Below are 12500 nucleotides of genomic sequence, written 5' to 3' on the forward strand. Positions count from 1 at the left end.
CTTACAGTAAAGCTTTTCTAACCTATGGTAAAGCTCTTCTTACAGTAAAGCTTTTCTAACCTACGGTAAAGCTCTTCTTACCTACGATAAAACTCTTCTAACCTACCATAAAGCTCTCCTTACCTTACGCTCTTATAACCTACGGTACAGCTCTTCTAGCCTACGGTAATGCTCTTCTTACAGTAAAGCTCTTCTTACCTTCGGCAAAGCTCTACTTACGGTAAAGCTCTTCTAACCTACGGTAAAGCTCTTCTAACGGTAAAGCTCTTCTAACCTACGGTAAATCTCTTCATACGGTAAATCTCTTCATATGGTAAAGCTCTTCTAACCTATGGTAAAGCTCTTCATACGGTAAAGCTCTTCTAACCTATGGTAAAGCTCTTCATACGGTAAAGCTCTTCATACGATGAAGCTCTTCTAACCTACGGTAAAGCTCTTCTAACCTACGGTGAAACTCATCAAGTGATCCTTCTGAATCAATGGGCCTCACTGATGCTTCCACTGCAGTAAAACTCTCACAACGTCTCCAGGCTTATGATGTTTGCAGTATAACTTCAGCCCTGATGCCATCTGCAGTTTAAAGGCTGTTCCGGGCTCATTGGCCAGATTATTCCACCAAACTGCTTGCCACCTCAGATGGTCAGTACTCCATCTTAGCATATGGCCGATGCATCTGAGGAAACACCTTGGCACTTGTTTCCATTCATTTATCGTTGCTCTTGTTCTGATCATTCCTCTTTATTTATTTGGCATATTAACATTATATTGTGGGGATGCTCTCAAAATATATGCTTTAGTCTTGTGGAGTAATATGTTATTATTATTATTATTACAACTTACTAGGGTCCTACTCTAGGGGATTTAGAGAAGGGGATCATATGTCTGGCCTGCTTCTCAGGGGAAGGACTCACCTAATGAAGCCACACCCCTTGGGCTTGAGACGCTAGGTGTTTTTGTGTATGTGTGCGTGTGTGTGTGTGTGTGTGTGTGTGTGTGTGTGTGTGTGTGTGTGTGAGAGGGACAGAAAGAGCATGTGTTTCATTATCATGCTATTACGTAACGGTCGTCCACTCATTATTAGCCAGTGATGACAAGGGCGTCAGCTACTGCACTGGTTCTACTGGGCCACAGTGACCTGCTACTGCACTGGTTCTACTGGGCCACAGTGACCTGCCACTGCACTGGTTCTACTGGGCCACAGTGACCTGCTACTGCACTGGTTCTACTGGGCCGCCGTGACCTGCCACTGCACTGGTTCTACTGGGCCGCAGTGACCTGCTACTGCACTGGTTCTACTGGGCCGCAGTGACCTGCTACTGCACAGGTGTTTCCCAACAGGTCTCAGTGTCGGTTGCTGTTGTCTTTCCCGTGATGAGGTGCTGGTGACGTACGGACTGAACAGCCAGTATGGTCAACTCGATCATCTGAAAATGAAGGGAGGGAGGAAGGAGTCACGGCCGTCAGTGGAGATCCGCCGTCGTCCACCCAGCTGCTCCCCTGGAGCCCGGGCTTTAGTGGCTCTGTCATCAGCTAGGCTCGTTATGCTGCCAGCCTCCGGTTTGCAGATGGATTTGTTGGTCTGTGTGTGTGTGTGTGCGTGCATGTGCGTGCGTGTGTGTGTCTGCGTCTGCGTCTGCGTGTACGTGTGTGTGTGTGTGTGTGTGTGTGTGTGTGTGTGTGTGTGTGTGTGTGTGTGCGTGCATGTGCGTGCGTGTGTGTGTGTCTGCGTGTGCGTGTGCGTGTACGTGTGTGTGTGTGTGTGTGTGTGTGTGTGTGTGTGTGTGTGTGCATAGATGGAATACTTGCAGGGTGTTGCGACGTTATTCTCACCAAGTCCCTCTATGGGTGAAAAACCTCACAATGCTTTTGCCTGTGCGTTGTTTTCTTTCCCACCCGGTCTTTTCATCAAGCCGGCTCTGTATTCAATTGACATCCAGTCTAGTGATCCTCCGCTGAGTGTTAAGCGGTTTATGCTCTCGCTGCCACTTTATTCTGTGTTTCTGCGCGTTTGTAGTGTGTGTGTGTGTGTGTCTGTGTGTGTGATTGGTATGCACGCATCTTTGCGACAGCTTGTACTGCCTGCACCATGGGCCCCCGCAGCGCTGCGGTATTGTGTTGTGGCTCCGATAATGGGCAGAGCCCCGCCCAGTCTCCGGCCCGGTGGGACGCCCACATAAAGGCTTTCTCAGGGTCCCTGCTCCCAGGTTTCTGTTTGTTTTGTTGTGTATTTGTTGGTGCTCTATTTGATATTGTGTGTGTGTGTGTGTGTGTATGCGTGTGTGTGTGTGTGTGTGTGTGCGTGTGTGTGAATGTGTGTGTGAGTGTGTGTGTTTGTGAGCGTGAGTATGTGGGTGTGTATCATTCTTGGAACATCATTTTCCGCGGCATATACTGATTGCAGTTCACACTGCGCCCGTGTCTAACCCATCAACGGTTCAGATTGGCACGCTGTCTCCTCTCTCTCTCTCTCTCTCTCTCTCTCTAACCTCTCTCTTTCCCATCTATCTCTCCATTCCCCTATTTCTCCTCACCACATGACATTTTGGCTGTCCTTAGAAAACTTTCCGTGCATCAATCTGTGCTTCAACCATTCAACCACTGCCTTTTTTTACAAAGGCAGTGGTTGTCATTGGAGTGTAGAAAGTGCCTGCCTGCAGTTTAAGGAAAACAATTAAGCATTCCCAGTGCGAACATTAGACAACATTAGAGGCTCCATGGCGTCTAGACTGGCATCCTTAAATAACACCAAGGAGCTCTTTCTGTTTTTGTTAGTCTGAGCCTGATCGAATATTACAAGTATCATTAAGCCAGCTGAGAGAGAGCTAGCAATGGTCTGCCACGTGTTTGCCCATGGATTCAGTGTCCATGTTTATGGATCTAGTAAGTGATGATGTAAGAAACCATCTCAGAGAAGAGAATTGACCAGACCCGATTAAACACTCAATTATGCTCCAAAACAACCATCTGTATTTCAAGGCCCTCTAGATAATCTGCTATTTGTGTTTAGTTGATGATTGATTGTTTCTTTCAATAATGTTCAGAGAGTTTAGCAGTTGTTATGTGGTGTGCCATCTATTTAATAAAGTGCAACGATACATAGAAATGTCAAAGTTTAATGGTGATGAAGGAGCTCAAATGTGCGCGAGAGAAGGAGGATGTGCACACATGCTCACCATAAAGGTTTGGGATAACCCTAATCCTGAGGGCTAACCTCCCTCTCCTCCACCCCTCCACTGCTCTCTAACTGATCCTGCCGCTCCTCTCGCTCCTCCCTCTCCTCCACCCCTCCACTGCTCTCTCACACCTCCTCCCGCTCCTCCTCCTCCTCCCGCTCCTCTCAGCCGTGCTGCCGTCCTCGGCTCCGGTCCACCACCTCCCGGCCCACCTCCCGGTGGCGTCCCCCCAGGCCGGTCGGGGGGACTGCCTGGACGCCCACCGGGCCTGCGGGAGCGACCCGCGCTGCGAGGCGCTGTTCCGCGGCGTGGAGCTTTGTGCGGCCGACGCGGCCGCCGCGCCGCTAGGGGAGCAGACCGCCTCTGAGTGCCTGGAGAGCCAGGACGCCCTGCTGGCCCGCCACCCTTCCCTGCTGGCCTGCAGGTGCCAGCGCGGCTCGCGGCGCGAGGAGCACTGCCTGCACGTGTACTGGAGCGTGCGCCTCCTGCCAGGTGAGCGGGGGAGGGGCCGGCGGCGGGGACGTGGGGGTGGGTCTGCAACATCAATGGACAGGGAGTCCACCCCGATGTTACTCCATGATGATTCCTAATGCAGCGACCGTGGAGTCATAGGCAGCGCCACGTCACAATCCCTACAGTAGTACACTCCCTACAGTAGTACACTCCCTACAGTAGTACACTCCCTACAGTAGTACACTCCCTACAGTAGTACACTCCCTACAATGGTACAGTTACTACAGTAGTACACTCCCTACAATGGTACAGTTACTACAATGGTACACTCCCTACAATGGTACAGTTACTACAGTAGTACACTCCCTACAATGGTACAGTTACTACAATGGTACACTCCCTACAATGGTACAGTTACTACAGTAGTACACTCCCTACAATGGTACAGTTACTACAATGGTACACTCCCTACAATGGTACAGTTACTACAATGGTACACTCCCTACAATGGTACAGTTACTACAATGGTACACTCCCTACAATGGTACACTCCCTACAATGGTACAGTTACTACAATGGTACACTCCCTACAATGGTAGAGTTATTACAGTAGTACACTCCCTACAATGGTACAGTTACTACAATGGTACACTCCCTACAATGGTACACTCCCTACAATGGTACAGTTACTACAATGGTACACTTCCTACAATAGTAAATACACCACATTGGTACAGTCACTTGTACTTGGCATATGGTTATTTTTTATCAAATTAAAGTTCCAAATAGATTTTTAACATTTAACATTTAATTTGCCATGATATTTAAGTCAAGTAACAGACAGAGCAATCATGAAAGGATATAATAAAGGAAAAGATAATCTGTTAATTATTTAATTAAATTAACAAAATCTGTAAAGCTAAATTTAATTTAACAAACAATAATGATGGTTGCAACTTTACAAGTTTTAAGACATATCTAAAGTAAAAATTTATATTGCATTGTCTGTCCGTCTAGCATCAACATAACCAAACAGTTTTAGCCCATTTTATGGCTCTATTACATAAAAAATGTAGGCTATTAGTAGTCATTTCAAATTAATTTGGTTCAAAACTGTTCTATAGTTTCCAAATGCTGAAGTGACAAGCACAGTGAAAGCCTGAGGTCACCTTATTTATTGCCAGGTGCCGACAATAGCAAGTTTTTGAGTTATCTTTGGAATTACAGTTAAACGTGTAGTAGCATTTTTCCAAAAGGTCCCCCGCAGGAAACCAGAATGGCCCATAAATATTGATTGTATAAAAACCTAAATGCGTGCTGAAAGACAAGCACACACACACACACCCACAAGCTCACACAGACACACACAGACACAATCACACGCACACACACACACACACACACACAAGCTCACACAGACACACACAGACACACACAGACACAATCACACACACACACACACACACACACACACACACACACACACATACACACACACACACACACACACACACACACACACACACACACACACACACACACACACACAAACACACTCAAGCTCACATACACATTCACACCAGCACAAATACATACAGCATGCACGGACGGACACACATACACACACACACACACACACACACACACACACACACACACACACACACACACACACACACACACACACACACACACACACACACACACACACATTCAGTTACATACACACATACACATACACACATACTCTCTCACACACTCGCACACATAGACACAGACAAACACAACACTAGTTAGTGTATATGTATATGTATATGGGAGTGTGCCAACAAGCTAACTGCGAGGAATGTGTGTAACGGTTAGTGAAGTGGCGCTAGCTAGCCCAGTCTTCCCCTGTGGCCTATTAGTGAGTGGAGCATTAGTGTAATTACACACTCCTCGACTCTGAACGCCGCTAGGCTGCTCTAGCGTGTCATTACCATAAATATATAGCCCAGAATGGGATTTACATACATAAACACTTTACATGCCATTACATCCTTGATTGAGTCTGACTTTGGAGTGAGTGTGTGGAATAATTTGCACGAAGAAACATTTCTCTGTAGTCCACAAGTCAATCAAGGAAATTAAGAGTGAGGTCTAACAATAGAACACAGGATACAAAGGGGCACTGAAAAAACTCACTAGGTAGCTTTTGTTTACTTAATTACTCAGCATTGATTAATTCGGGAAACAGCATTGACAATGTTTTAAATGCAATGGAGGGCATCACGCCAAGTATCACGGCGAGACAAGATGTTAATGTCCGTACCGCTCTCTCTTTACTTTGCATGTTAGTGTGATGGTTTGCAGAGGGAACCTATTGTATCAGAGATGTGTAATTATTGGTTGTGTATTTCCGTTTGGGTTCAGGTACTCTTTTGTCATTTTGATTATCATGCTGTCCGAACAAATGACAAATGATCTGAACATAACATGTTGCTCTAGGTCGTCCAAATACAAACCGCATCCACACCACCCTCTGGCTTTTCAAACAAACTTTCAATGGTTGTGTGTTTCTTCTGTTCTACAGGGGAAGATGAAATGGAGGTGTCTCCGTATGAAATGATGCCCATGGACACTCACATGGCTTCCTTAATAGCAGGTAAGCTATTTAGAGAGAGAGACACACACACACCCACACACACACTTACTCACACACACACACACACACACACACACACACACACACACACGTATCCAATAAAACATACATTGAGAACAAACTCAAGTAAAAAGGTGATAAGCCGTTAGGAATCCTCCTCGTACAATTTGTGAGAGGGATTTCTTGAGGATTTCAAAGTTAATAAGTGACCTAAATGACCAGCTGGTATGTAAAGGACTATCTCTAATCTTGCATTTATCTCACACCAAAATGCATTATTTCAGTGAAGCCTCACTCAAGTGACTCAACTTTTGCCCCGTTGTCTGCAAACACTCAAATCAATTCCTCTATCAATGCAATAAGTGGAGCAATAGATTGTGACTCTCAATCCATATCTTAGCCAGGCTTAGGGAGCTCTATGTGCCAAGCCTGCCGTTTACTTTACCTCTCCTCCTAATTCTCTCTCTGATTCTCTCTATCCACTCATTTTCATCCTACCGTTTGCCTTGCCTCGTCTTTTTAATTTCCCCTTCCTCTTGATTTCCTCTCCTCTCTTCGCTGCATGACTTTCTTTTTATCATTCCAATAATCATAACGGTGGCTATTCCTATTCCTTTATCTCCCCCCTCCGTGCGGCCCAGCCTCCTCCTCGCTGCCCCAGGACGGTCTGAACCCCTGCCTGAAGGCGGCGCAGGACTGCGGGCTGTTCGAGAAGTGCGGCGCCCTGCGCTCCGAGTACGTCCTGGCCTGCACCAAGAGGCCCAGCGGCACGGACCGCTGCAACCGGCAGAAGTGCCACCGCGCGCTGCGCCGCTTCCTGGAGCGCGTGCCGGAGGAGTACAGCCTCGGCGTGCTCTTCTGCCCCTGCAGCGAGCCGCTGTGCGGGGAGCGGCGCAGGAAGACCATCGTCCCGTCCTGCTCGTACCGGGAGAAGGACGGCCCCCCGCCCAACTGCCTCCACCTGCAGAGCTTCTGCCGCAGGGACGACCTGTGCAGGTACGCCAAGACGCCTGGGGGCCCATCGTGGTGATACTGGGGGCCCATCGTGATGATACTGGGGGCCCATCATGATGATACTGGGGGCCCATCATGATGATACTGGGGGCCCATCATGGTGATACTGGGGGCCCATCATGGTGATACTGGGGGCCCATCATGATGATACTGGGGGCCCATCATGGTGATACTGGGGGCCCATCATGATGATACTGGGGGCCCATCGTGATGATACTGGGGGCCCATGCTCCCCATCATCATGATGATACTGGGGGCCCATCGTGATGATACTGGGGGCCCATGCTCCCCATCATCATGATGATACTGGGGGCCCATCGTGATGATACTGGGGGCCCATGCTCCCCATCATCATGATGATACTGGGGGCCCATCATGATGATACTGGGGGCCCATGCTCCCCATCATCATGATGATACTGGGGGCCCATCGTGATGATACTGGGGGCCCATGCTCCCCATCATCATGATGATACTGGGGGCCCATCGTGATTATACTGGGGGCCCATGCTCCCCATCATCATGGTGATGCTGGGGAATATCCGCCCTTTGAGCCACTTCGTCACATGACATGTATTTCATGGTTTAGGTAGGTTTTGTCTGTGTTTATGCGTGCATTGTTTTTTTATATTTCACGTTAAAATATTTTAGATTCTTACTCTGTTACTCGTACTCTCTCTTTCTCTATTTTTTATTTAAATTGTTATATTATTATTTTAGATTAGTTTTGTTCTATCTCTATCTTCCCAATTCACAATTAATCTTGGGATCAAAACACACACATACACTCACTCACACAAACACAGACACACACACCGACCCCGACACACACACACACACACACACACACACACACACACACACACACACACACACACATACACACACACACACACACACACACACACACACACACACACACATACACACACACACACACACACACACACACTCACATACACACACACACACACACACACACACACACACACACACACACACACACACACACACACACACACACACACACACACGGTCACACTAATGTGTGAAGGGGCAGTACCGCTGTGAAACGCTCTGACGTGTGTTTCTTCTCAGATCCAGACTGGCTGATTTTCTCCACAACTGCCAGGCGTCCTTGATGTCCTCCTCTGGTTGCGTGAGGGACACCGCCTCCGGCTTCTGCCTCCGGGCCTACGCTGGGCTCATCGGTAGGACCCCCCGCCCAGGCCTGGGAGAGCTGGGTGCTTGGGGGGCCGGGTGCTTGGAGGGCTGGGTGCTAGGAGGGCTGGGTGCTAGGAGGGCTGGGTGCTAGGAGGGCTGGAGAGACAGACAAATTATGTTCTGTTTGAATCATGTGATGTGTGGAGCAGGTTGGCACGCATGCATATTTAAATGATGAAATGGATGGAGGGGGATAGAGGATAGAGGGATGAGGGATGGAGGATAGAGGGAGGATAGAGGGAGGAGGGATGGAGGATAAAGGGAGGAGGGATGGAGGAGGGATGGAGATTAGAGGGAGGATAGAGGGATGAGGGATGGAGGATAGAGGGAGGAGGGATGGAGATTAGAGGGAGGATAGAGGGATGAGGCATAGAGGATAGAGGGATGAGGGATGGAGGATAGAGGGATGAGGGATGGAGGATAGAGGGAAGAGGGATGGAGGATAGAGGGAGGATAGAGGGAGGAGGGATGGAGGATAGAGGGAGGATAGAGGGAGGAGGGATGGAGGATAAAGGGAGGAGGGATGGAGATTAGAGGGAGGAAGGATGGAGGAGGGATGGAGGATAGAGGGAGGAGGGAGGGAGGATAGAGGGAGGAGGGATGGAAGAGGGCACGAGGATAGAAGGAAGATAGATGGAGGAGGGATGGAGGAGGGATGTAGGATAGAGGGATGCTCTCTGCTCTTGCAGACAATGATGGATGATTTTTCCATAGGGCACATATTTATTTAAAGACCCACCATCACCTACAAGTCACACACACGTCCTGCTGAGACAATCGATGAGTAATATTGTACTGGCTTATTTCAAGATGAACCAGCAGCCCTGAATCTATGGAGAGCAACAGAATGGGAAATGAATCAAGTTGATTACTTTATTTTATCCACAAACTTGATTCCAAGCTGGAATCAGATTGAAAAGAGTTGTTTTGTTTTATTGGGTTTAACAAGCACAACCTTAATAAAAGAACATGATTTGCATGAAAGTGGGAAAGTGCTTTTGCAGGATTGTGTTAGCATGGGGACACCAGTGCTACTCTACTGAGAATACAGAGAAGGGTAGGAGCAGCAGAATTGTACAAATGTAGAAAGAAAAACTTGCGATAAAGACAACATGGAATTATCATCAGAAAGCTGCAGTTAGGCCATCTGTAAAATAAAAAAAAGCCTGAATAATCAGAGCCATATCCCTCCACACAGGCCTCATATCCTCCTTCATTCTTTAGTCTTTCACCACACAGGCCCACAGCTTTGCGTGTTGGTTAATTATCCTGCTCATGAGGTCTGTATTTCTCCTCGCCCACAGGCACCATCATGACCCCAAACTACATCAGCAACAGCTCAGCCGATGTGTCGCTGTGGTGCAACTGTGAAGGCAGCGGAAACCAGTGGCAAGACTGCCTCCGACTCCAGCGCATGTTTACCCACAACCCCTGCCTCAGTGAGTAGCCCCCCCCACCCCGACCACAACCCCTGCCTCAGTGAGTAGCCCCCCCCACCCCGATCACAACCCCTGCCTCAGTGAGTAGCCCCCCCCACCCCGACCACAACCCCTGCCTCAGTGAGTAGCCCCCCCCAGCCCGACCACGACCCCTGCCTCAGTGAGTGTCCCACCCACCCCGGGCCACAACCCCTGCCTCAGTGAGTGTCCCCCCCCCCACCCCGACCACAACTTTTGCCACTGCCCTATTTTATTTTACAACTTATCCACCAAGCGGTTGTGTTATGTATTGGGTCAGCCACATTCAAAATGTCATTCATTCATTTGGCTGCACATTATTGACACCCCTGGAACTCTCAACTTGATGCTTTTTTATCTTCAGTTTCGCTGTAGACTGAGAACAATGCACTAAATATTAGTGGAACACACACACACACACACACACACACACACACACACACACACACACACACACAGTGTGTCCTACAGGTGTGAAATACCGTCCTCAAGCCAAAACCTTATTCAATCAAAATACCTGTCAATAAGCTTGTTGATGCATGTTGAACCCACATCCCAGAAAGACCACAGTGTGGTTCCATCCGTCAATGCGACCGCCATAAAGCTAGGTGATTCATCAAGCTAGTGACAGGCCAAGCAATAAACCTGCCAAATGGATGTGTTCGTTTGCTTCTCCACAACGGCAGAAGGGGAGGCTGCATGTGCAAACATGCACAAACACAGTCACACACACACACACACACACACGCGCACGCACACACACACACACACACACACACACACACACACTGAGACCATCTTGGTGAAATCGAGAGGGAGGTTGCAGACACTTTATATTATTTTATTATATATTATCACTGTTTTATTATTATATCATTTTATTATTATATCATTCTATTATATCATTCTTCTCCATCTTTTCTTATCTTATCTTTTTTTTTCTTCTTCTTCTTCTCCTTCTTCTGCTGTTCCTCAGGTAACTCCATCAGCTCCCTGGGCCTCCCCGGCCCCCAGGGGGTGGAGAACACCCCGCCCCCGCCCTCCAGACCCCCCCCCTTCAATCCGGGAGACGAGCTGCTTAGCAACAACCTACTGCCTGAACACAACAACATTGTGAGTGTCTCCTTAACGCATACACCCAAACACTTGACTGGCACTCATTTGCAAGCACACACACACACACACACACACACACACACACACACACACACACACACACACACGCACACGCTTGTGCATGCACGCACACACTCGCACACACACACACACACACACACACACACGCATACACACACACATACTCAGATAATCACAAATACATGCACTTGCACACACACACACACACACACACACACACACACACACATACAGATCCGCACACCCAGGCACACACACACACACACGCACAAGCTTGTGCATGCGCGCACACACACACACACACACACGCACACACACATACTCAGATAATCACAAATACATGCACTTGCACACACACACACACACACACACACACACACACACACACACACACACATACAGATCCGCACACCCAGGCACACACACACACACACACACACACACACACACACACACACACACACACACACAATTCTCTGATCCTAAGGAACCATGAAAATGTGTGTATTTATTGAATTTATTCTAGTATTTATCTCCTTTCATTCTAAATAATCTAATTGGGGTAGGATCTCCTCGAAAACAATTACTTATTAATTCAGTGATTATCTATAATTGCTAAAGCTAAGTGTTTTTTTGATTTATTTTGATTTATTTAACTACAATTTGATCTTCTATAAAATCTGAATCGCATTACATTCCAAACCATCCTCAGTAATAATACATTATTACTAATACAAATTGAATACAAATAAAATAGCCAAAGCGTTTGCCTGTTTTCAAGAAGCATTCATATTATCCAGTAGTTTCATAATTCTCACTTGGCTTGGCTCTGTTAAAACAATAGTTAGAAAATGTTTTATTGCATCAAAGGAAGCAGCCCATGGGCTGGAATTATGAAAGCAGGCTGGCAAGTCTTCAAACGTTTCGCCAGCCTGTGTACAATCTAAGAGGAAAAAGAGTGATTGTTTTGTCAAGGGAGAAGAAAGCTTGATAGGAATTCCCTTGTACTAACAATATGCTCTCTGTCAAAAGTAGACTTAGTATCCCAACCTAAAATATGTATTAGAATAGAGAACGGTGCGTGTGAAAGACTACCAGACTCTCTTGAATCAGCCTGGGAGCACCTGGATCATTGTAAGAATGGCTGATAGAGAATTAATTAATGGCATCTTTAGGGATGATCGCGGCGGAAGTGGATTGACAGCCGTGACAATAGCTAGTTAAACACAAGACGCTTCCCCATTGTTTTTTGTCTCCTTTTACTTTTCATCTCAGCCGTGTAAAATCCTGGACTGCCAGTCAATTATTAACCCTTCCAACCAATATCTTTGTGCAAAAACAAATATCAAAACTTCTGTCTGCCAAATATATGTAGGCCTATATATATACATATATATAT

At 47.2% G+C, this 12500-nt stretch overlaps 1 protein-coding gene across 1 annotated transcript in view; it reads left to right on the forward strand.

The window, feature by feature from the left end:
- gfra3 (GDNF family receptor alpha 3) overlaps positions 1-12500 on the forward strand; it is a gene marked incomplete at both ends in the record, with an annotated part of 23821 nt that overhangs the window by 4169 nt on the left and 7152 nt on the right. The window contains 6 exons of the mRNA XM_084469623.1: positions 3342-3665; positions 6199-6270; positions 6912-7266; positions 8382-8494; positions 9812-9946; positions 10941-11077. Of these exons, the coding sequence (XP_084325749.1) occupies positions 3342-3665; positions 6199-6270; positions 6912-7266; positions 8382-8494; positions 9812-9946; positions 10941-11077 (1136 nt within the window). The remainder of the gene's footprint in view (positions 1-3341; positions 3666-6198; positions 6271-6911; positions 7267-8381; positions 8495-9811; positions 9947-10940; positions 11078-12500) is intronic.

This window comes from Micromesistius poutassou (assembly GCF_964030765.1).
Source record: "Micromesistius poutassou genome assembly, chromosome: 6".
NCBI classification, from domain to species: Eukaryota; Metazoa; Chordata; class Actinopteri; order Gadiformes; family Gadidae; genus Micromesistius; species Micromesistius poutassou.